This window comes from Dendronephthya gigantea, unplaced genomic scaffold, assembly GCF_004324835.1.
Source record: "Dendronephthya gigantea isolate DGI-Jeju-01 unplaced genomic scaffold, DenGig_1.0 000181F, whole genome shotgun sequence".
Taxonomy (NCBI): Eukaryota; Metazoa; Cnidaria; class Anthozoa; order Malacalcyonacea; family Nephtheidae; genus Dendronephthya; species Dendronephthya gigantea.
In genome coordinates this window covers 138,749-163,513 of record NW_021163191.1, presented here as the reverse complement: position 1 = coordinate 163,513, position 24,765 = coordinate 138,749, and the positions used below count along the sequence as shown (strand labels likewise).

At 37.2% G+C, this 24,765-nt stretch overlaps 4 protein-coding genes across 4 annotated transcripts; 1 reads left to right on the top strand and 3 right to left on the bottom strand.

Annotated features, from left to right (window-relative positions):
- Positions 1-266: 266 nt before the first annotated feature.
- On the bottom strand, positions 267-9,853 carry LOC114538362 (zinc finger protein 836-like). Its single transcript, XM_028559533.1, has 3 exons — positions 9,411-9,853; positions 2,942-3,104; positions 267-2,363 (listed from the first exon to the last, which is right to left on the bottom strand). Exons 1-3 carry the CDS (start codon positions 9,814-9,816, stop codon positions 728-730), a joined length of 2,205 nt encoding a protein of 734 aa, XP_028415334.1. The 5' UTR covers positions 9,817-9,853; the 3' UTR covers positions 267-727.
- Positions 9,854-10,373: 520 nt separating this feature from the next.
- Positions 10,374-14,033, bottom strand: LOC114538369 (E-selectin-like). Its single transcript, XM_028559545.1, has 6 exons — positions 13,864-14,033; positions 12,522-12,887; positions 11,895-12,020; positions 11,404-11,529; positions 11,131-11,262; positions 10,374-10,569 (listed from the first exon to the last, which is right to left on the bottom strand). Exons 1-6 carry the CDS (start codon positions 13,937-13,939, stop codon positions 10,544-10,546), a joined length of 852 nt encoding a protein of 283 aa, XP_028415346.1. The 5' UTR covers positions 13,940-14,033; the 3' UTR covers positions 10,374-10,543.
- Positions 14,034-16,986: 2,953 nt separating this feature from the next.
- LOC114538389 (PC-esterase domain-containing protein 1B-like) lies at positions 16,987-19,190 on the bottom strand. The gene is made up of 3 exons (XM_028559568.1): positions 18,946-19,190; positions 18,135-18,214; positions 16,987-17,883 (listed from the first exon to the last, which is right to left on the bottom strand). Exons 1-3 carry the CDS (start codon positions 19,022-19,024, stop codon positions 16,987-16,989), a joined length of 1,056 nt encoding a protein of 351 aa, XP_028415369.1. The 5' UTR covers positions 19,025-19,190.
- Positions 19,191-21,262: 2,072 nt separating this feature from the next.
- Positions 21,263-24,152, top strand: LOC114538370 (charged multivesicular body protein 5-like). Its single transcript, XM_028559546.1, has 8 exons — positions 21,263-21,444; positions 21,573-21,677; positions 21,879-21,925; positions 22,207-22,300; positions 22,591-22,662; positions 22,852-22,960; positions 23,078-23,193; positions 23,409-24,152. The coding sequence occupies exons 1-8, from the start codon at positions 21,376-21,378 to the stop codon at positions 23,463-23,465; spliced, it is 669 nt and encodes a 222-aa protein (XP_028415347.1). The 5' UTR covers positions 21,263-21,375; the 3' UTR covers positions 23,466-24,152.
- The last annotated feature ends 613 nt before the right edge of the window (positions 24,153-24,765 follow it).

The following is a 24,765-nucleotide window of genomic DNA, read 5'->3' as shown; positions in this document are numbered from 1 at the left end:
TATTTAGTTGACTTTCACTATAAGTAGCTATTAATATTTAATAACAAACCATCTTTCTTATACCACGACCATGAAACAGAAATTTCATTCATGGTCAAGTTTCGTTTACTTTTCAATTTTATTTCATTGATATTTAATTTATCCATGCATAAACAAGAACACGATAAACATGCAATGCTTGTTTGGACGATTTTTTAGTATCAATTCCATCTTCCACGAGAGGTTAATGCTTAATTCCTCCGAAGATAAATACTAGCCGTATTGTTCTTCCTTACGCGTTTTTGCTGGATCATAGAGAAACTGAATTTTCTGTCGGTTATTTTAGCAGCCAAGGTATTAAGCAAGCGCATAAGATAACACGTTGGATCAAATTTTCAGCATGTATAGTTATTTCACTGTATGGTATGCGTATTTTCGTTCAGATCACCGCATTAAGATTAGATCTCAGACAAACGGAAACACTACCGTTCGTTTCCAATTCTGTCCTAAAATTTCCCATTTATATTTTCTGTCTTTGTAAGTGTGAACTACAGTGAAAGACATTTCGGTTCAACTTTCTCGCACGTGACTATCGTACAACGCATTTAGATTTTATTTAAGTATCAAAAGTTTATGCACAAATGTAAAATACAGTGTAGAATATGTAGTGATAAAAATACGTATTGAAACGTAATGAAAAATATCGAATGGAAAATGGAAAAATCAGGCATGTATATGAATTGTACCTTTACTGAGATGCCTCGTGACATTTAGTCATATGCAAGTTTAGGAAATCCTTTCGACCAAATTCCTTATCACATACGTGACATTTAAACGGCGTGACACCGCTATGCTTTCTCTTGTGCCTTACAAGGTTTCCACGTTGAGCGAACCTCAACTCGCATTGGTCACATGCGAAAGGTTTTTCTCCAGTATGCGTTCTCTTATGATTTACCAAGCCACTCTGCATATCGAAACTTTTGTTACAGACGTCGCATGTATGAGTCTTCTTACGAGGACTAACTGCAGAAGCCACTCTTCGACTCGTGTTGGTCTGTACTGTGTTGGTCTGTACTGTGTTGGTCTGTACTGTGTTGGTCTGTACTGTGTTGGTCTGTACTGTATCCGCCCCCGTTTGAACGACCTCGGATGAACTCCCTTGTGTTGGAACGTCATGCGTTTTCAAGTGCTCGGTCAGAGTATCTGGATCATCACATTTCTCACCACATTGCAGGCATTGATGCGGTATTTGATCATTTTGACGAGTTTCATTCGTCTGGCCCGTGTCAGAGCTTTCGTTATTCTGCATATTGACAGAATCTTGATTGGCTGCACCACTCTCCTCGCTCGAATGACCCGCTTGCCTCAAATTATTCTCCAGTCCCTCTTCGCAAGCTTGACTTGGTTCGTTTGCTTCACTCGTTCCCTTCGATGGACTGATCTGAATAGTCTCAGTTGCCCGTTTTCGCCCCCGAGATATTTTAGGCAAATGCACTTTTCCGTGTGTTTTCATCAAATCCTTGCGCTTAAAAGTCTTCGGACAGAATGGGCACTTGTATGGTCTGACATCAGTATGGTTGTCCTTGTGTCGGCGCATGTTCCCAACTTGGCTGAAACTCATTCCACAAACATCACAAACATAGGGCCTTTCTCCAGTATGTTTTCTCATGTGTTGTTTCATTGCTCCCACGTTGCCGAAAATCATACCGCACACCTCACACTTGTGCTCTTTCTTAACGTGGCCCGCTATATGATTCACGAGACTTTCGGCGTCGGAGTAACACATTTCACAAATATTACACTTGTACGGATTATCCCTGCGGTGAGTTTTGAAATGTTTCTCAAACAACACCGGGTCTGAAAACCTCGCTCTACAGGCCTTGCAACACAGAACTGGATGAGCAGCTTTCTTATGAGCTTTTAAATCGTTCTTGAGGGAGAATAGCTCAGAGCATAAGTTACACGGAAACCCATTTTCTACCCTTTCGTGGATTTTTCTGTGTGTCTTTAGAAGATCCATCCTGTTAAATTTTCTTTCACATGTTTCGCATTGAAATGGTTTGTAATCGGCATGGGTCAACTTATGACGGTTTAAGTTTCCTGTTTGCGAGAAAGTCCTATCACATTGGTCGCAGGCATGAGGTTTCTCACCAGTATGCTTTCGTTTGTGGACAATAAATGCGCTCTCCACCGAGAACGATTTATCGCACAAATCACACTGAAATGCTTTCACCCCGTGAGTTTTTAAATGTTTCTTCAGCAGGGACATCTTTTCAAACGCCTCACCACAAACTTGGCAGTTGAGATCTCGTGCTTCAATATTGCTGGAAGTTGACTGACCATCATTAGAATGTGACTTTTGGTGCGTCTTCATTGCGTCCATCCTTAACAACGAGTCATTCAAGTAACCTATATATGCTTATATATATATATATATATATATATATATATATATATATATATATATATATATATATATATATATATATATATATATATATATATATATATATATATATATATATATATATATATGCCCGGCTTGCGAGAGTTTGCGAAAATTCACGATTTAAAAATAAAAAAGTCCTTAATTTTGGGATAATCTTTCATTAAATTCCGCTCTCTCCATGCAGGCAAAGCCGTGGCAGGCAGGCATAGCAGTGTAACAGGGGGGGGGTTGTACAATCCTACGTTTTGTCGACAAAATGGACGTAGTTTATTATAATTGGTTGTTGTCATTTATTGACTGCGGTCAGCTTATGCATGCAATCTTTATCTACTGACAACTCGTTGAATATAACCCACGCCCTCATTTCATGCGGGTCTATGTAATTGATAGAACCTTATTATTATAGGCCTTTATAAAAACTGCGTTGTGACGTAGTTTTTGGAGCAACAAAAACATACTCTCATTGGCCATTACGTCGTTCCGCAGACTTTTCACACTCTTCATACAACCCACCTGGGGAAAGTCTTGTCACAGTGCGTACATTTGTATGGATTGTCTCCCGTATGACTCCTCTGGTGCCTCAGCAAGTTGCCCAGCTGAGTGAATGACTTGTCGCATTCAGTACAGTCATACTGAGTCTTCTCTTCATGACTTTTTGCATGCCGTTTTAACGATCCTATAAGGAAAATCAAACAATAGGACTATTTGAAAACCCTATATAACAACCGGCCTCACATCTTTCAGCTATATAAAGAAGGCAGGCAAATGATTTCCGGTATGCGAGGGCACACAAAAAGCGAAATGGTAAAATATTATATATTGATAAAAACATTGAAATCATCAGGGACCGCGGTTGTTCGAAAGGCGTTAAAGCTTAAAACGGCGGACAAGTTCAAAATGAAAAACAAAATTATTCATTTATTGAACAACTGAGCCGAACTATTCCGATGTAAATAATTGTCAATGTTTAATTGGCAATGAAAGTACATATTAAATGCATAAGATGTAGGTTCAATCATTTGCACGATGTACGAGAGTATTTCTAAAATTTAACTTATCCACCGTTTAAGATAAACGCCTTTCGAACAATCGGCCCAAGGTGAGCATGCGCATAAACAATGCTTAGCATAGATTCAGTTGAGACGACAGGAAATAGTCATTTATTCTAAAAGTAAACTAGAAATTAAAAGTACATAAAGCGATCTTGTTAAGAGCTGTAGGTGATCAAATAACCGCAAAGAAACGAAAATGCTTTCTTTGGAATGTTTTAACCGGCCATTTTCTTTTTGCAATGTTGTTTCACTTTAGCGCAAGAGCCAAGTATAAGTTTTGAAAGTTTAACGGTTTGCACTACCTCCTCCGCAGGCGCTAGGGAGCATTTCGGGCGATTTTAAATTTCTACCCGCAAAATATCACCGCCCGCCATATTTGCCCGAAAGGGCCTGCGGAGGAGGTAGCGGTTTGTATATAATTGACATTTTTGAAATTTCTATGGCAGTTTCAACTTGAAGCTTTCTCCTGTCATCTAAAACTTGAGATTCTTGAAGTGGGTGAAATTTCGGTAGTGAATCTTATTACTTTTTCATAAATATTCTTACTCCGGCAGGATCATATCAATGCTATATTTATTTGCCGAAGCTTTTCTATTTTCTTTTTTTAATTTTCATTTAATACCCTAATAAGTTTGAACTTATTTTCGTTTTTGTTTTCCAAAACACTTTATTCTTGTGTTCGTTTTTTGTGATTTCATTTGACTTTGTTTCTTTGAATAAGCGAGAAGTAGAAAGTTGTTTTGTCAACTATATCAGATCACAAAGAATGGCCAAAGCCAATTGCGAGTATTCAGAACTAAAAAGTGCTCTACTTGAGGTTTGGTGTCCCATCGTTGGCGCGCGCTCTGTGGCTGATTTATGGACTAATCTTCTCGGGCAATTGAGACACGACGCTTGGAGCATATTGTATGAAACGGTGGTCAAGCATTTTAATCTCTCACAACGATATATCGAGCAGCAAACCTCTTTCAAAACCAACATCGCCGATTATTTTGATAAAGAGCCGCCATTTGAAGTGAGTGAAACATTCTTATCTGGAAGTTGGAGTGAAGGTCTTTTCTTGTTCGCTGAAGACTCGATCATCGAAATACCAGACATGGACTTCATGTGCGTGTTGAAGAACATCTCATTTTCGATGGACGATCAAGAACGAGGAAACTTAAGCTTAAAAGAAGATACGCCGTTTGTCCACGCGTTTATTACAAGTGAAGATAAATTGAACATGTGGAATGAGTACCTTGTTGACGAAAGGGATGGTCAAAATAGACAGCGTTTGTCATCGATTAAATTGAAGAAAAAATTAGAAGAGAACTGCGCATATATCGGGAACCTTTACAGCCGTTGCTCGGGTGGGGAAACGCGTGAAAAGGTTACGGACGGCCCAGCAATTACTATAAGTAAACCAAAACCAGGTAAATGTTATGCACGATGTATCACGGATGCATTTCAATTGCTTGACAAACCCATCAATGAAGTATTAGTTTCTGATATTTTCGATGAAGTGAACATGGCAATTCATGATCTTTTTTATAAAATGACGCCCTCCAGCGACATTGTTTTGTGTATATTCTGCGAAGGGTGGCCTTCTTGCGCACGAGAATGGTTGAGACGAGAGCGGCATTGGCCGGATGCCATTTCTGTGAGGAAAATCACACAAAGTGGATTCCACATCGTCCCAAAGAGCTCGGCAGACGGAGATTTTCGTTTGTCTTTTTCATGCGCTGAAATGATGTTGGTACAAACCTTTTCAACACTCCAGCACAAAGTATTGCGAGCTTTTAAAGCCGTAGTAAAATATCATCAAACTACCTGGAGCCCTGATCTCAAGGATATTCTATCAAGTTATCACATTAAAACCATCGCATTTTGGCATTTTGAGAAATCTTCAAAAGAATCGTGGACTGAAGAAAACATGGTCCATCATCTTGTTTCATTACTTGATGAGTTAGCAGAAGCTGTTAGAAATCAAAATCTTCCAATGTACTTCATGCCTAAGGTGAATCTTCTACAGAAGGTGGATGACCCTGAGGTCGCGTTGGATGTTGCAGAAGGGATTGTAAGAATTTCGAGCAACTTTTGTACCATTTCAACTGCGTTGAGTAACATTAACCTTCCCAGATATTTAAAAGCACGTGAGAAAGAACTGAAAAACATCTTCAGAATATTGAACAGTAAATGCGCGGAGAAAAGATCCTCAAACGACACAGACGCGATTACACTGGCGATGATCATTAAAAGAATTTTCAAGTAACGTCGATGATCATTAAAAGGAATTTCAACCGAAATAGACATGGAATGCGATCTTATAACAAAGTGATCATTGTGCTTATTGTTTTCTGACGAATTATTTTTATTGATGCAGTAAAAACCAAGAAAAGTGCCCAGCAAAACTTGTAGTTTATATGACGGCATGTACCATTTCACTCCTTCCTGAGTAAAATAATAAAATCCAACTGGTATACAAGTACAACTGCATGTATATCACTTGTTAACTGAGACGTAGATTATGTCTTGTTATAGGGGGAATGGGAAAGCTCCATTTTAGGATAAAAATTGCAAGTTTTAAATCAATGAAGGGCATTGAAGCAGGTAAATCGCAACATGTGTACATTCAGTGCGGCTTTGTAGGGGGGGGGGGGGTAGCAGGCCAGCTGTGAACACGCATGCATGGAGTTGCGTACAGTCATAAGCTGTAAGTGATATCACAATATTCATGTTCGTTCGAAATAATCCAAAAATGAGGTCACCTCACGCGTTGCTTAGATCATCAGTTCCTCAGGTAAGACTGGACCGAAGGTCCGAAACAATTATAATTTAAGACTCATTTTCTCACGTAATCCCCCAAAAATGTGACTATGGATTTTAAATTTCACTTACTGCACGTATAATACTGCTGATTAAATAACCTTTCGTTTTTGTTTTTCACAACTCTTTGTTATTGTATTCGCTATAGTCGTGACTTTATCTGACCAGAAGTGGGCAATTGTGTTTCTCAATCATTCAAAAAAACTATAAAAATGGCCGAAGCCAATTGCGAATATTCTGAACTTAAAACTGCTCTGCTTGAAGTTTGGGCTCCTCCAGTTGGCGTGCGATCTTTGGAAGATTTGTTGCCGAGTCTTTTCAGGCAACCGGCATTCTACCCTTTCGCAATATTCGTTGAAGCATCAGCCGAGCATTTGAGCTTTCTCTTACAAAAATCGATGGGATTTTTTGCCTTATTCGATAGAAATATCGACGATTATTTTGACAAAGAGCCGCCGTTTGAAGTGAGTGAAACATTCTTATCTGGAAGTTGGAGTGAAGGTCTTTTCTTGTTCGCTGAAGACTCGACAATCGAAATACCAGACATGGACTTCATGTGCGTGTTGAAGAACATCTCATTTTCGATGGACGATCAAGAACGAGGAAACTTAAGCTTAAAAGAAGATACGCCGTTTGTCCACGCATTCATTACTAGCGAAGATAAATTGGGCATGTGGAAAGACTACCTTGTTGACGAAGGTGACGGTCAGGATATAAAACGTTTGTCACCCAATAAATTGAAGAAAAAGCTAGAAGAAAATTGTGCAGATGTTGGAAACCTTTACGTCCCATTCGCGGGCGAGGAAAAGCGGGAAAAAGTTACGGAAGGCGCTGCAATAACGATAAGTAAACCAAAACCACGAAAATGTTTTGCGCAATGTCTCATGGATATTTTGGCAAAGTTTGCTGAGCCAATCAGTGAAACATTCAAGTCTGATATTGGCGATGAAGCGAAGATGCTATTTCATAATATATTTTATAAAACGAGGCCCTCCAGCGACATTGTTTTGTGTATATTCTGCGAAGGGTGGCCTTCTTGTGCACAAGAATGGTTGAAACGAGAGCGGCATTGGCCGGATACAATTTCTGTGAGGAAAATCACACAAAGTGGATTCCACATCGTCCCAAAGAGCTCGGCAGACGGCGATTTTCGTTTGTCTTTTTCATGCGCTGAAACAATGTTAGTACAAACTCTTTCAGCACTACAGCACAAAGTATTGAGAGCTTTTAAAGCCGTAGTAAAATATCACCAAACTGCCTGGAGCCCTGATCTCAAAGAGATTCTATCAAGTTATCACATTAAAACCATCGCATTTTGGCATTTTGAGAAATCTTCAAAAGAATCGTGGACTGAAGAAAACATGGTCCATCATCTTGTTTCATTACTTGAGGAGTTGGCAGAAGCTGTTAGAAATCAAAGTCTTCCAATGTACTTCATGCCTAAGGTGAATCTTCTACAGAAGGTGGATGACCCTGAGGTCGCCTTAGATGTTGCAGAAGAGATTGTAAGAATTTCCAGAAACTTTTGTACCATTTCAACCGCATTGAGTAGCATTAACCTTAACAGGATGATAACGGAATGTCTAAATGCATGTGAAAGGCGTGTGAAAGAAATAGTAAGTGAGCATAAAGTATTTCACAGTGAATGTGTAGAGGAAAGCTCTTCACATGGATCAGATTCTATCACACTGTTGATGATCCTTGAAAATTTAAGGAAGAATCTAGCTACTGGTTTAGACATGTGATAACAAAGTATTTTCAGGTATATAATCCACCGTAGTAATAGCAATAATTGTGATGGAGTATTTTCAATTATGCAAAAAAAAATCGGAGATTAAATCAACAGAATTAGATATAATAGTAAAATTTTTGTCTTTTTGTCAATAGCTCACATATGCATCTTGAGTTTATACAAGATGTTATTCTTCTGAGTATGTTTTTCATGCTGTTCTAAATGGATTAAAATACATAGTCCAATTATTTTTAAAACTAGAATAAAACTAGAACATGAACTGAAAACTAGAACATGAACTGAAAACTAAGACATGAGAATTGATATTATTTTACTTATAATAAAGCTGAAGATGGATGCATATTTTTAACAGTTGATGTATTTTATATGAAGTGTATTAAATTTTACAAATTTGTAAACTTTGGGTTGGATTTCACTCTCAAAAAGCTATTTTGGTTAAGTTAATATTCATGATAGGGGATAATAAATTGCAACATTGTAAATAGAAGAAAATATTTTAGGCACTCTTCAACATTAAATCCATAAAAAAGGTAAATATTGCTAAAGAAGCAAATTTTGTGTTGTGTTTTCACTGTTTTGATACTGAACTCAGTGAACTGCATAGGCATGTATGAAAAATTTATAGTAAAATGAAAAATATATTTCATCTGTACTTCACTGAATTAGCATGATGACTTAAAATTACAAAAATGGGAAACATTGGAAAATTTAAAAAGTATATACCACCTATTATAAGTTTTTTCAGCACAGAGAGAATGCAATAAGAATGTTCTCTTGTGCTATCAATGACTTTACACAAACTGGTATTTGTTAAATGGTTTGGTACCATAACATATATTTGCTGGAGGAGCTTGTGGGCCCATGATAGTGTTCAAAATGCCTAATCATTCACAATATTAAGGAGCAATTTTTCGTCACATAATGTCAAATTATATCTACTATTAATATATTTGAAACTTTGTGCAAGAAGAGTGAGATAAGGCTAGAAAATCTTAAAATTATAACAATAAAAAGTAACTTCTCTGCACTGGCTAAATGACTGGCTAAATGACTGGCTAAATAAAAACTGGCTAAATTAAAACTGCCACATGAAAAACATTGTCTTTAATTATGAAGACTGAAAATATAGAAGAGCTTTAATGTTTCAAAAGAGCTTTTTACTCTTAACAAATATCATTAAAATGGTAGTGGTGCACATAGTTCCCACCCCCTCTCAACTCTCAAGTCCCAAGACAAATGTTGCAAGTGTGATTATATTCATATTGATAGGTGCGTGGATAAAAGTTTGGGAAAGGGGGGATGCTTGAAAAAATTATCTCCTTTTTCCCACACCCAAGGGTCCCATTCCTCAAATATAGGTGATGAATCATACCTGCATGCAAAAAGGCCTTGTTGCAAACACCACACTTATGAGTTTTCTCACGTGGTTGGATTGCTTCAGTTGCTTGTGCTGTTTCTCCTTCTTGTTCTTCGGTAGAAACACCAAGAACATCGTTTGTGGTTGCTGGAGTGACTGCAGTAAAAGAATTGCCAACCGTCTCAAAAGTAATCTGGGATTCTCCGGCATCGACAAGCTCAACTTGTTGTTCATGCTGGAGCGGCTGGGCACAATCCAATGAGCTTTGTCCCTGGGCTTCGACTTGGTCGCCGTTCGTGTTATTTATGACAACAAATTCAAAGTTTGCCTGGCCCTCGCCGCTTTCTGCTTGTTGCTGGTTTTGTACAGCACAATTCAACGCTTCGATTATGATATTATATTCCACAGGAATTTCTTCCATAGCTTAGAAATTTTCCTTAAAACCGAAACAGGAATGTGCATCGGGTCGCAAGGAATATGAAAATGGCGGCAGAAAAATTTGCTGGGCAAATACTTCATGATATACGCACTCAACGTATTGGTTGGGTTAAATTACTTAAATATAGTATATATAGTGTGAGTCAACTCAAGAATGACTCTGTCTCGTTAGTTAAATAGTACTATTCTACCATTCTGAAATTGTACCAGTCGTTAAATACTTCATTTGCTGTCGAAACGACACATAAGACATGAGTTGACTAGTTCGTATTTCCCCATAGACGAAAGGCCAAGAGTTGTGGGCTTGTGGCCTTTGATTGGTCAAGCGACCTCGGATTGTTACGCGATAATCAAGACTTCGTCTCGGCTTTTATTCAGCGATATTCACCTTGCTTTCGGGGAATAATTGTTAAGTAGTGAGGGCTATACTGATAGAAAGACTGATCCTGACAGACAATCTGCCATGCAGCACTCCCAAATGTTTGGCGTCGACGCAACTAGACTGGGTACGAAAGAACCATTGCAAGAACCTATCCACATTTCCTTTCTTTTTAATTAAAATTGAAAATTATCTTTATAACATTTTCTAAGTAGCTATATTCATCTATGTCAATCATCTGAAAAAAAATCATCTAGTAATTTCATAGTCCATCAGTTGCAGTAACTGTGTTTTAGGAAAAAGAGATCCAACTATACTCAAAGCCTGTTCCTCATGGTCCTGATGTTATCGGTTTTTCTGTAGAAAACAAATAGAATATCGAGTTTATTTACTGCAATACAATGATTGGACATCCGACGCAGTGTTAAATATACGTGGTGTACTCCCAAAGCTATAATTATACATAATAATGATGTCCAATACAGGCAATGCTAAATTTCGTGGCAAATCCGTGCCCTTTTTTAGTGCCATTCTTGCAGGGGCCGGTTGTTCAAAAGCCGGATAGCTTAACCCTGGTTAAAAGCAAATCTTTATCTTAATTTTTTAACCTCTTGTTTGCAAAGTTCTGTAAGTTCATAATCAATATTTCATAAATAATTTCAGGACCGATAGAGGTCACGTTTTACAACGAACAGTGGTTCAAAAGCACATAAACAAAAACTTTTGAATATAATTTAAACCTGGGTTAGCGCTAACCTATCTTGGAAACCGGCCCCTGGTTTCTTAATCTCGTCGTAATTTTTTTTCTTAATCGACTAATTTCCCTCTTCGACGTTATTTATTTCGGATATTTCATGACATTTTAACAGATTTTTCCATTCATTAAAACGCTTTCGTTTTTCATAGTCTTATGCTCACCTTGGTCTACCATTGGTCTTCGGCCCAAAAATCTTTGAAAAAAGTGCTCCATGCTGGACAACCTTTTGTCAACAGCTCGATCATGCTTTTTCAACTCTTCGAGAATCTTATTGTGGGCGTAGGAAAGTTGAACTATAGAAAATATGAAATCAGTTAAACTAGGCGCCCAGCCTGCAGTTAAATCAATCAATCAAAATTGCCTTAGACAATACTCTATAGTGTTTAGAGTCTGTTGTAGAAATATAAACACTGAGAGTGAATCGAGTTACGTACTTTGATTACAATTCTTCCCATCCCCGATATAACCAACTGGACAGGTGCAGGTGTACGATCCGTCGGTATTAAGACAGTTTGCGACAGAATGGCAACTATTTGCTGAACTCGTACACTCGTTGACATCTACAAGAGCAGTAAAGGTGAGAATACGAAAATGACATCCCAGAGAACATAACAAAAATAATGATTGCTCCATCTACCGAACACGAGAAGGACGAATCGAAAATTGATATCAACTGATAGCACTGATATCAACGGTGTAATCAACTTTAGCCAAATAGTGAGTGAAATAGCCACACATTATTGGTAAAGACAATGGCAAAACCAGGGTAAGTGCTCTGAGTAAGTACTCAAGCTACCTTCGTCCTTCGCCGTGAAAAATATAGCCTGCATTTAAGATAAAGTGTCATTGCCGCATTCGACAAGACAGAAATGCACTAGGATTAACTAGACGCATGCTGAAGGTTGAAAAGGAAATAATGCCTTACCACTGCACACCGTGCCATTTCCTGTATATCCTGTATTACAAGTACAGGTATACGAGTAGAGTGTATTAACGCATGTTGCATCATAATGACAATTGGCAGTTCCCAATGCACATTCGTCAATGTCAGCTATGGTAAAAAAGATATGATTTGAAAAAAATATAAGGATTTAAAGCTCCTTACAACCTTTCCACAATGCCGAAAAAGTTTGAATTGTACTGCATGGCCATGTAACTCGTGTGCATGATTTTGACATTCAGTAATTGCACGACTCCTATCATGCACCATTATATATATATATATATATATATATATATATATATATATATATAATTATATATATATATATAATTATATATATATATATATCTTATTTACATGCCTTACTATAGTTACGTAGCATATACTTCTGCATGCCAGTATCTGCGTAGTGCGGGCAGTATATTTCCAAACAAAGAGATTTTGCCACGTTTGAATGATATATAACTGCGCACATAGTAAAATCCTTCGAAAAAGTCATCTAACATGGCAAAAATAACGTAATTTGCAAAACAATGTTTAAGCTAGGTCAAACCATTAAAATTGTATTAAGTTTGACGAGTTATACGGATTAATAAACTTTGTAAAAACCTGCAGGTATTTCACAGATGAAAGGCCTTGCCAATGTACACGGGGCGTCATTCCAGTGACCATTTTCCCACATTTCAACACAATCTTCGTTCCCACCGACATTGTTGGGTTCGCCAGTGTTCCACCGCAAATAAGGTGAAGGTTTGCCATCAGGATAACACCATTTGGAATTTGATTTCTTTATACCAATCCAAACGCGTTTTTTTTGCCAATGATTGAAGAGGAATTGGTTGAGAGAATATCTATCTATTGTGGCTAGTTGTCCGCCCAATATTTTGCAGGATTTGTTGGCTTCTACCCATGTTTTTTTGCTCGTTTGAAAGCTATAACAGGTACTTCCAAAACGCCACGTGCTTTGCGGACATCCTGGAGCACATTGTCAGTGAGAAATGAGTAGAAAAAAGTTACAGATGCGGAACTAGTGTATATATCCACATTGTGTGTTCATGCTAGTCATGCTATATATAGGTCGGGTCCTGAGAGAGTGAGAGGCGTATAGTAAAATACATACAGGTAAAAACACCATAAGAAGGACGACATCGTTAATTCCCTATATACAACGACTATTAAAACAATCGAACACCCCACAATCATGATTTAAAATCTGAACGCCCATGCACGCAACAACGTATATCAAAATTCCTTTACAAGTTTGCTATATACAGGGTGTCTCAAAAAAAACGCAACCACTTAATATTCTAAAATTCATATTGTTCATAAGCTCAATAGATTTTATGCCCCTGGGATTTTAAAATAGCTTCTAATCGTACAGTTCAACTGCTAATAGTCAAATCAGCTAAACTAATAATGGTGCTGCTAACAACCGAACAACGAGTTTTTATTGTCGTGCATGATAACTTGAATGCTAATTGTCGACCTGGTAAGATAAATTGTAAATAAAATTTTACTCGTTCAATACTTTCAATTCAGCTCGTTGGTTTACGCACCCGACTTTGTTTACCGACGATTGTGCCGCTAGAATATGATTACATAAGCTTTCTCGCATTCCAGGGGCCAAACGTCTTTTGTGTTATAGAACAAAGAGGATATTCATGAATATTAAGTGGTTGCGTTTTTTTTGATACACCCTGTATATATACGGCGTTCAGTTCTCATTAGCTCAACCATGCGAACTTATTTGCATTTATTAGGCTTTCCTTATTAAATATATAGGCATTGAACAGATTTTCCTACTTAGCTTTTACATGATAATCACGATGTTACTCCGGCATATCTGTATATAGCACAATAACACATTACCGAATAGAGTAACAATACTCACGACATTGTTATTTATTATTTAATCAATATTTACACAAAAGAAAAGGCAAAGCCAACTCACTGCTAACAGCGCTGTGGACTGGCGTCTTCATGAACACCAATATCAAAGCAACCAAAATCACTCCACAAGATTTCATTGCGAGAACTTCTGAAAGTGGTAAGAAACCTCAGCGTATTCAAACGTTTCAGGATTGAATGGCAAATAAAGCAAATTTTGCCCATATTTATATTTTATAGAAATAATTTGATTATATGGTTGCGATTTTAATTTGGGGATGGAATTTCTCCGTTGATGTCAGTCATGGCCATCATCGCCACACTTAATTAAAACCAGTCTATATTTATCAACATGTGAACTTCCTGATCAATAGGAAGAGTTTTTCTGACGAGAGCACAACTGCACGCATGTAACCGCATGCATGTAACACAAACGGCTTCAGGAAGTTGTAAAAGCGCTGCATATAGGAAGGAATTTTCAGCTTCCGCGTGGGAAGAAATTTTATCTGCATCCTTGCATTGTATCTCTCGAAATTGCAGGACTTTATATGCCCATATGTATTTCATTTTATTTCCGCATCATGCATGCAAGGCTGCCTTTCATAATTTCATCATAGGACATTTTAGCTCTTTCGTTTTGACTTCAGAGAGTAGCATTAAGGCAGCATATATACTAGCTGATCCTGTATTTGTATATTGAATCTTAGTGTTGATGATTTCTGAATATACTTGTCCTCAAATACTAAGGACAACAGACAACAGACAGAGGACAATAGCACAGAATAGACATGTTGACATAATGTTTTCGACTTTTCGTGTCCGAAATTTTTCAAAAGCGCACGCGTCATCTACGCAATTCTACGCCATCATGTGATATGCATGATTATATACTTCTGCGCAGCGACGAAATGTTTCCAACTTCCTGCAGGCCTGATGGTCTTTAATAATTCTAGTGGAATATCTCTTCTGCCATAAACCTGAATTGCTTAGACCACCTATTGGTTTTTATTGGGAAAACAAAACTACGGAGTGTATTACAAAAGCACATACACAACTTACAAATATCATGAATATTCGCTTTCTATTTCATCACAAAATATCGAAACCATCGGATATTTCATGAATGTTAATAGTTTGCGTTTTTCAATACAATGTATAATTAGTGCATGTATTATAATATAGTGTATAATTAGTGTATAATATACATATTGTATTCATTTGATTTCTATTTTTTGTACATTCTCTATGTGTTGCAAGATTCATATCCTAATCCCAATTATCACACTTTCCTTTATTGCATAAATGTTGAGTGCATGTTCATTGGATCTGCTTAGCATTCATGCGGGCCTCACTCACGCTGTGATTCCGTTCAATCTCATTATTAAGAAGAAAAGCATTACCTACACGCATGTTCGAATGAGTTTTCATGAACCTGTTGACAGAAGCGGAAGACGATCGATTGTGGCTAGCTGTCCACCCAATTGATGTACAAGCCTTGCTAAAATAGAATCAATCCATTTTATATTTAGAAACCGGCTGGGCTGCCAGAGTACTGAGGTGCAGTGCACAAGAAACTATTTAAAAAGTAGCTAGTCTTGCAAACTATGCAATATATTTCTAATATCGATCTCTGAACTCGAAGGCTCATTAATAGAATTAGAAACCTAGAATTAAATTCACCTATGCCAGCGATGTAAACCAAAGTCATATGCATCAATACGACAACCGTTATCGCTCGAGACATATGAATTCTATTTTTGAAGGTGACAGATGCAATTTAAGCATGTCTGCACAGAATTGAAGTTAATTTTTCCTGTTGTTTTTTTACCCAATAACCCAAAATCCGCAAACTGTCAAACGTTATTAACTCTAATACCTAAAGTGTCGCAGGAATGTCTTTCAATTAAACTTTTTTCACCTAAGGAGTTGATTCTGAAATCACTCGGGTGGTTTCGGCAAAATCGCACTACAATACTATGTATTTTATTCACTTTGAACTGTAGGTAAACAGAAATGCTAACTCCTGCAGAGTCCTGACAAACATCCTATATTAGCTTGAAGCCAAAAAAGTTTTTCAGTCGGGCTGTGTGTCAAATTAAAGCTATATATATTGAAAAGTTATATTTGGTGTGTTAAATTTCAAGACAAAGGAAATATTTAAAAAAACAAAAACAATTGCCAACCGGCAAAAACTGACCGGGAAATTTTCAAATTTTTTTAGACATTCCCTTTAAGCTAAAGCATACCTATCGCTAAAGTCTCGAAACTTCTACAGGAAATAAAACTTTTTAATAGCCTTAATTTCGTATACGGCTAAACATTTGGCGTACAGTTTTTCAGCTCATAGCTCAGAAAAAGTAAAAAGCACTGGCTTCAATTTTCCCCCATGAGTTATCGTTCCAGTTTGTTTACAGTTCAACTTTAATGATTCTATGTGATCACAACGTAGACTGATCAGTCACTGATCTCAAGATTACCGTGGATAGACCTTGGGCGAGACTTGGAGCATGTCTAATCACAACGTGACACTTATTTATAATTATTATTTGTATCGATGTGCAAACATTGAAAATATAAGACTAAGACGTAAACAGTTCATATCTGACCAAATTCATCCACACAACAAGTTTCAAATTGCCAAAACAGGTTTAAACGTTTATGTCTATCCGATGTCAATCCAGCCATTTAGAGTAGAAATTTACCCACAGTTTAAAATAGTTAAGTGGTCATCGGCTTACACACCAAAAAAATACCCCCAAAAAATGGCTGCCATAGTCATCATCGTGAGAAGGCTAATTGACGCTTTTGCCATTCTAACTGTAGCAATTCTAAAATGCCATTCTAACTGTAGCAATTTGGAATAAAACTATCAATGTTTTTGAATAATTGCAACAAACTTTCTAAAGAACGTATGTAAGAATCCCTAAATCTTCTAAACCTTTTTCCGCAACAGTTTCTCATAAAAACTTTCTCGGGCGTTTATACTCGCTTCTCGAGGTATGATAGCTTTCTTCTTCGAATTTTCGTTTTCCCACAACCGGAGGAAAAGAGCAGTTGAAGAAATGCATCACAGGACGCGACGGTGGCACGTGATATTTATTCCAAGAACCTGTTCTCCAATGATATTGCCCATCTTCGAAGTTGTAAGGCCTTGGTCGTGGTGAAAATTGACGAGTCAACGGATTTCCTAACGCAAAGGGAAATTGGAGCCCAGGAATCTCGCCCCCTGGTAACTCAGCCTGGCCATAGTTGTCAATAACGGATAAGGCAGAGGATTGGTCGCTCTGTACGGAGGATGGTGAACATGATGGGCTGCTTTTGGTCTCGGTCTCTGATACGGTGAAGTCGAATGGTTTGGTACAAAACCGTGCGATCGTCGGCCACCGACAGATGGAATGGAAGGTAAAGATGGTCTAATAGTCCTACGGGGATCGCTGGGAACGACAGGAGGGGTGTTTTCCTTGCAAGGTAGTTTGAAACCCAACTGCTCAGAAATCTCGCTTAGCAGAAAATGCGTTATTTTCCTGTGGGCGAAATCATCCCAATGTACTCCATCATGAATGCGGTGGTTGAGATGTCCGTGAAAAATGTTATAAAGATCAAGAAAAACAAAGTGATTTCCGTAATCGATCATCTGATCACGAACGTACAGATTAGCGCCTCGTACACTTTCGTTCTCCGGATAAAAATCTTGCGGAAAATCGAAGGGAACACAAGATGCCCTGCGACTGTCGATAACAGGCAGAGAGGCATTCCATATAAACATCTTCTTACTCTCAAAAGGCATCACTAGTCCTAAGGCCTCAAGCAGCTCTTTGGCGTTCTCTTTAAATTCCGAGATGGAATTCTTTCCATAACGACAAAGATCCCAAAGACAGGAGTTCATAATAACGATATCCGGCGGTGCGTTGTCAAAAGTATCGATGATAGATTTCACGTAGTCTCCGTAGCAGCGTGAAACGAAGTAGAACATTATCACCGTTGCCCCTTTCGCAAATCTTCGAACTTCTTTGTACTTCACGTTTTTCAATCCCGCCTTGCTTCCACCTTCTAGGAGTTCGTCCCCTTCAAAACTATCTTCACCCTTTAAAAAAATGGCAGCGTGTTGCAACTATTCCTGGTAAGTCATTTAGAAAAGGCAAAAGCTGTGAACTAGAACAGCACTGCAGCAATTTCGCTTTCCATACTTATTGACAGCATAAGATAAGCAAGCTTCACTCAACTCAACTTGCTATTTGACCACTTGTTTGCAAAAGAGATTTTTACGTGTGTAGAAACTCTGTATCAGTTTAGGCAATGGAAGTATCCCAATAATACATTTTATAACACACATACCTTCTTTTTTAAGTCTCCAGGTTTGAGAAGCTGATCCTTTTGTAACAAGCAAACTAGATCTTTGTAGACACCTCTCTGAACTAAAGTCAAGAGCGAGAAAGTTTTTCTACAACATGGTACTGCGCATAGTTTGGCAAACTGTTCAATCACCATTCAATTGGGCAACACATTAGTAAATTATAAAAAATTTCACCAAATGTTGTGCAATTCCCAGGGTTAGCAACAGCTGAAGCATGGTTCTCACTAGCAACACAAGCATAAGCATGACAGGGGCAGCATATCTGCAAAAACTGTACAGGCAGCACAGACCTCCACATTAAATGTGTGCATCAAATTACATTAAGTGCTTGCACTAATGTTTTCATGTACAAACTTGCATGTATATAAGCACACTACGACTAGTATGTTTATGCAGTATGCTGCTCTTGTCCTTGCCTCTCAAGGCGAATTCTTCACAAAAACTGCCAGCACACAAGAGTAACTTGCTGAGCTAACCAGGGTTTCCACAATAGAAGGAAATTTCCTTCAAAATGATAACCAGGAGGGAGAGAGGAATGAGTCTTAATAGGATATATTATGCATTCTTTTCGAACGTTTTGTTTCTCTTTTGTCAGTACTATCCCCCTATATAACGACAGTCATATAAATAAGTTGTGGAAACCTTGGAGCTAACAGCCATGTAAGGTCTTCAGCTCAGCTAATATAGCTCTGTTGTGTGGTGGTCTTAAGATGCCTATGCTCTTATGTTGCCATTAAAAACCATAATGCCTTTATCCATTATTCCTATTGGTCGCATAATCTCCAATGGTACCTGAATCTCCAATAATGACAACCTTTTTGTTTTCCAGTAGCTTTTGTGTGTCATTTGTTGAGAACCAGTGAGTGGCCATTGCTCATTGGTAAAATCACCACTTGCTTAGCCTCACTGCTGATCACTTGGAATATCTAAAAAGGATGATTATCTGTAATAGTTTATTCTATAACCATAGAATAGTTCTATTGTTTCAGTCACATACATCCCTTAATTTGAACTGCTTAAAACACACACCACATGTTTAAAAATTTTGATTACATAAACTGGTAAATCACTAAATGCCTAATAATACAGGCTAGCACACCAATGTTATTATATCATTCTAGTTCGTAGAGTGGGCTTCCAATTTTGAATGATTGTAAATATTTTCATGATTCATGGTTTTCTGTAAAAAATTATCCTTTCATTCTTCTCTTGTCCCTGTTTTTTTTTTTATTATTTTTAAACTATGCATTTATTATCTTTTATTTGCACAGATACAACTGAGAGTGATCATGCTGGAAAAATGTTGTAGAAAAATGATGTAATCTGGCCCAAAAAGGATTTGCTTGAGTTTGCTTCTCGCACAATTCTAACACCCAGTAATGATTTAAATATACTACATAATAATATTATACATAGTATGTCCCTCCATCGTGGCCAGTGTGTTCACACAATCAATTTTTCCCAGAGAACTACAAAGCTGACCAAATCGTTCCCAACCAAATAAAATATGGCGAACACGCACTTTGCCCTTAATACAGATTATGTCCCTCGGGCATACGTTTACATAGGTCATGGGTATTTGCGTGTTGTGTGTTTTAACTCGACGAATTTCACACACTTTTTGAAAGACCAAGCTTAAAAGATAAATCTCATACAAGTAACAATAAATATGTGGTTGCACGCAAACATATTTAATAAATTGTTCTGCCTACTTGGTGCCATCAACTCTGAAGGTATCATCAAAACGGTATCAATATTTTTTATTCTTATAATTCATATTCTTTATCTTGGTGTGAGACTACGTACCTGGGACTACCTGCTTCACAAAAATATATGACAAAATAAAAAGTTCCCGGTTTCTAATCCGCAAAACTTTCTTTCGCAGTTTGCAAGAATTGCTTCCGAATTCCAACCTACAGAAAACAAGAGCGCTAGACGGTGCTCGCTTAATTTCATCACAGTTATATTAGTGGTTATATAAAGTTACCAACACCGGCAACACGTTTCTCAAATTGCGTTACTTATAGTGAGTGTCGAATCACAGCATAATCAGCATAATGATCACAGTTAATAGTCGAATGAATGTAAAAGTTAGGATGGTCAGTAGGATTAGCAGAGATGGATATGTGGTGAAGCACGGGTGAAGCCAAATTTTTCAGTGTTAAATTGTTTACCTTCAATAAGTTAGGCTCAGTACAGCTCATTTACCGTCGATGCACACCTATGTAATTTAGGGCCGTAATGATCAGAAGTGCAATACTAGCCCAGACTGCCTAGTAGTTATAATGACGGAAAATGCTTGTTTCAATTTTTAATTGGGCTACTTTTTTAGAGCATCAAATTCAAACGAAATTATTTTAGCGATTGATGTTTTGTTGCAAGACTATTCTTTCAAAATATCGAAGTCATCATTTCATGATAGTAGAGCTTCCAGTTACATTTTTTATAGTTTGACGTTTCTCAGTTAATCAATTGAAAGTAGAATCTAAACCAGTGATAGCGATCTGTAAAGCGTAGCCTGTATGACACGTACAGACGCTGCAGTAATATAAAATAATTCAAAGAAAGTCAGTGCAAAAATTTGGGTTGGTACCTATGGTTGGTACCCAAGAAAGGCTTTAATGTATACCGTATATGATCATAGAGACCATGGGTAATGTAACGCGCCTGAACTGTTTTTTTCTAATCAGTTTACAGTAACTGACATTTGCTATCTTTAAAACTTTCGGTCCGTTGCCTTTATCAGTGTAATTCAGTGAACTGTAAGAATACCATAACGGTACTAAAATCATAAAATATTTCAGATCGAGTTTTAGGATTCTCTTTATGCCCCTTGCTAAATTATACCACAACTGAAAAGCGTTAATAATTTTCTAACCAGCCTTAAATACGGACTGCGAATGCGAGATAAAATTCATAATTGATTTTGACTTTTGAGTTGACTTATCTAACATTCTAAGATCTAAACAGGTCTGATTTTTTTAGACTTGAGTTGATGCATTCATGCCACTGATTCATGCAGGCGGTTTCACGATCGCCCACGACAATGAAACGGCCTGTTACGAATTGACTCGTAGATGACACGACAAGAAACGAACATTACGTATTGACTATTTTCATCTTTCTGAAGTCATATTAACAGTTGACATAGAATACCGAAACAACAAAACAAAGCCTGATAAAGTTGGCTGAAAGTCTTTTCCTTCAATTTCGCGACTGAAGATGAACAGGATTTTTGGTAAATCGAAACCTAAGGAACCTCCTCCATCATTAACAGACTGTATATCTAATGTATGTCGGTGTTGTGGATTGATGTGATGCTATTCATGAATAGTATCTTTTAGCTTTGAATTTGTAAATAAAAATAACCAGTTTACATATCGTAGCTAAAATGAAACATTGCCCTTGTATCTCAAAAGGTGGATAGTCGGGGTGAATCAATTGAGAAAAAAATTGACAAACTTGACGTGGAGTTGAAAAAATACAAGGATCAAATGAAGAAAATGAGAGATGGACCATCAAAGGTATTTGCTAGTTCAGATTGGAAAATGGACGCCCGCGATCCAAAATTGCAAAATTTTGTTTGCAACATCTTAGGAACATGGTACACATTTTCCACTCTCTGGCATACATGTATTATTCGTAGGTTTAAATAATTATATCATATACAAAATTTGGCATGGAAGACTAATAAACTAGAGGTGAATGTATTTTTCCTAATTTAGAATATGGTCAAGCAAAGAGCAATGAGGGTGTTAAAGCAGAAAAAAATGTGAGGATTGTTATAATGAATTGTCAAAACTGTCAATACCTGGGTATAGTATATGCATGTATATATACCAGGTGCATGCAATATGAGCTACTAAGTTTAATTTAGGGCAGGTTTTTCCTAACATCAAATTTAGCATTTAGCAAATAAGTTAACCTTTTAGCATTTACAGCATCTTTTTACTCCATCTGGTTATGTGTGACACATACCATCTTGAAACCAATTTTCTCGACTATTCATGGCATATTAATTGTCCATTTATATCATCATTCTTGGTTGTTTAGGTACGAAAGCCAACTTGAGAATCTTAGACAGCAATCATTTAATATGGAGCAGACAAATTATGCCACTCAGACATTAAAAGATACTAAAACAACGGTATTGCTTATATCAATTGGGTTACAATATAAGCTGTTAACACTTCTTCAAACATTAGTTAGAAATATAAAGAAATCATGTTATCATGTTATGCAGTGCATATATTATATATTTTGATTTTTATAAACTCTAATTGTAAAATGCAGAATTTTTAGTTGGTTCAACTTCTTGAGGTACTAAAATTACCAATGGCACTGCAACTACACAGGGTTTATATATAAGTATGGTATAATACCATTATAATACATGTTTCAAGCTAATCTGCTAATCACAGTATCTTAAATCAAAAGGTGGATGCAATGAAGACTGGGCTTAAAGAAATGAAGAGAGAATACAAGAAAGTTAATATAGACCAGATCGAGGTGACTAATTAATAAATGTGGTATAAGGAAGGATAATCTATATTGTTAACACATTGGCACCTGTTGAGGAAAAGTTTTAATGGAAAATCTGTTTTGTGAAATAAATTGGATACAAAATTTTATTGTGGTATCAAAGTCATAATTTTCAATTTTGTAAAAAAAAATAATATGCCAGTGACTTATTCTTAGGATCTGCAAGATGACCTATCAGACCTTCTTGACCAAGCAAATGAAGTTCAAGAAGCTCTTGGGAGGCAATATGGTACACCAGAACTGGATGAAGATGATCTAGAGGCAGGTACTGTATGTGTGGAAAAAGGGACTGGTTACATTATACACTGTCTATCAAGAAAGTACTACATTGATCAGAGCAAAATGTGCAAGATATGCAGGTTTGCTTTAAATTTATTTCTAGAATTAGATGCTTTGGGTGATGATCTTGCTTTTGATGAAGATACATCATATCTTGACGAAGCTGAGAAAGCACCAACTGTTCCTGATACAGATCTTCCTGAACAAAGCACAAACAAGGTGAGCATTTGATATACTGTAGCTATTTACACAAGATGTCGGTTGTTCAAAGGCCGTTCAAAAGGATTCCTCAATTGCATCAGAGTGCACCATTGGAGTGCACAAAGGTGCCTATGTAGTATCTACGTACCTCAGTGGCTCAGTAGTTTTTCATTGTTTAACCTCGCGCGTGCGAACAGAACAAAGATGCTGACAAAATATTTCTCTTTTTATAGGAGGGGATCAAGGTCGACGAGTTTGGACTACCCGAACTTCCTCAGCAAACCAACTGAACTAGCTCGAATCAAAAGAGCGTCAACAATAAATGTATATATTATATACAACGTGTAGCTATCTACTATTGTCCTTGAGCGATTTTTCTCAAGACTTTTACCTCAGAACACAATGAAATTTACTTCCCAGTGGATTCTAAAATAATATTTAATGCCTGGTTCTTTAGAATTGTATATCGTGAAGTAGACCCTAACAAAAAATCGCGAGGCTCTTTTTAAATTTTACAGCACGACGATGTTGGCTACGGCTGTCTAGTCTAGTCTAACTAGGGGAATATTCAGCTAAGCATTTGCTACAGCTGTCTTTTCATTTGCAAAACACATTTTCATAACAACGGATGTACCAAAGTGAGCTGTAAGTAGACTAAACAGCCTTGGCGAATCTAATGTTCCCAAATTTTGAGGTGGAAAGACGGTTTTCGTAGAGGGTGACTACTCAATATACATGCAGTTGTTCTTGCATGTTATGATAATAATGTAAAGAAAGTTATTTGTATGATTTTAAATTACTAAAATTACGTAATGTGTGATGAACAGTAATTAAATTGAATATAATTATAATAAGGAAGAGCATGCATTAATGTGTTGTCCAACTTGTTAAATAACATCTGTATTAATACTATATGCAGCAATTAGAAACGTGACCATTAGTTTACCGTGATGATGAAAATGTCAAAGGAGGTTTAGCAGTGACAATACGAGTAAGATTGTGACATATCAATGCTTTCGTCTACGTACAGCTTGCGCGTTGAAGTACAGTTCTACTGACATACGCACAAATTAGCCGCGACAGCCAGCATTAAATCCTCCACTTGCACGTTCTATCAGTGCGGAATGACTCGAAAGTGTTCGCTTACGGGGGTTCCTCTACCATTTGAGGGAATGTATTGCGTATTCAATATTGGAGTTTCAGATGCATGATACAGATGCATGATACTTAGGCTTCAAAACTTGGTGAGAAAAAAGATTTTATATAGATACTACACAAAATATGACTTGCGTGCACAAAAGACTTCAAGCTTGCACACGGTAAAAACGAATCGTCTGAATTAATAACCTTGTGTATACTTTAAGCCTCAAAGTGGCCATTTCACAGCGGTTAAATGTGTATTATGAGATGTCAAAAGATTGCATAATGCGTATTCGGAAGAAAAACCGAACTTATTCAATAGTTTTCTCTTTGATTGTTATACAGCTATCCACAATGTGAACCAGTGATCAGATTTTCGGGTTGAAACTTCATAAACCATAATTTCTGCGGTGCATATTGAGTATTCCGAGAACACCTGCGCGGAGTTAC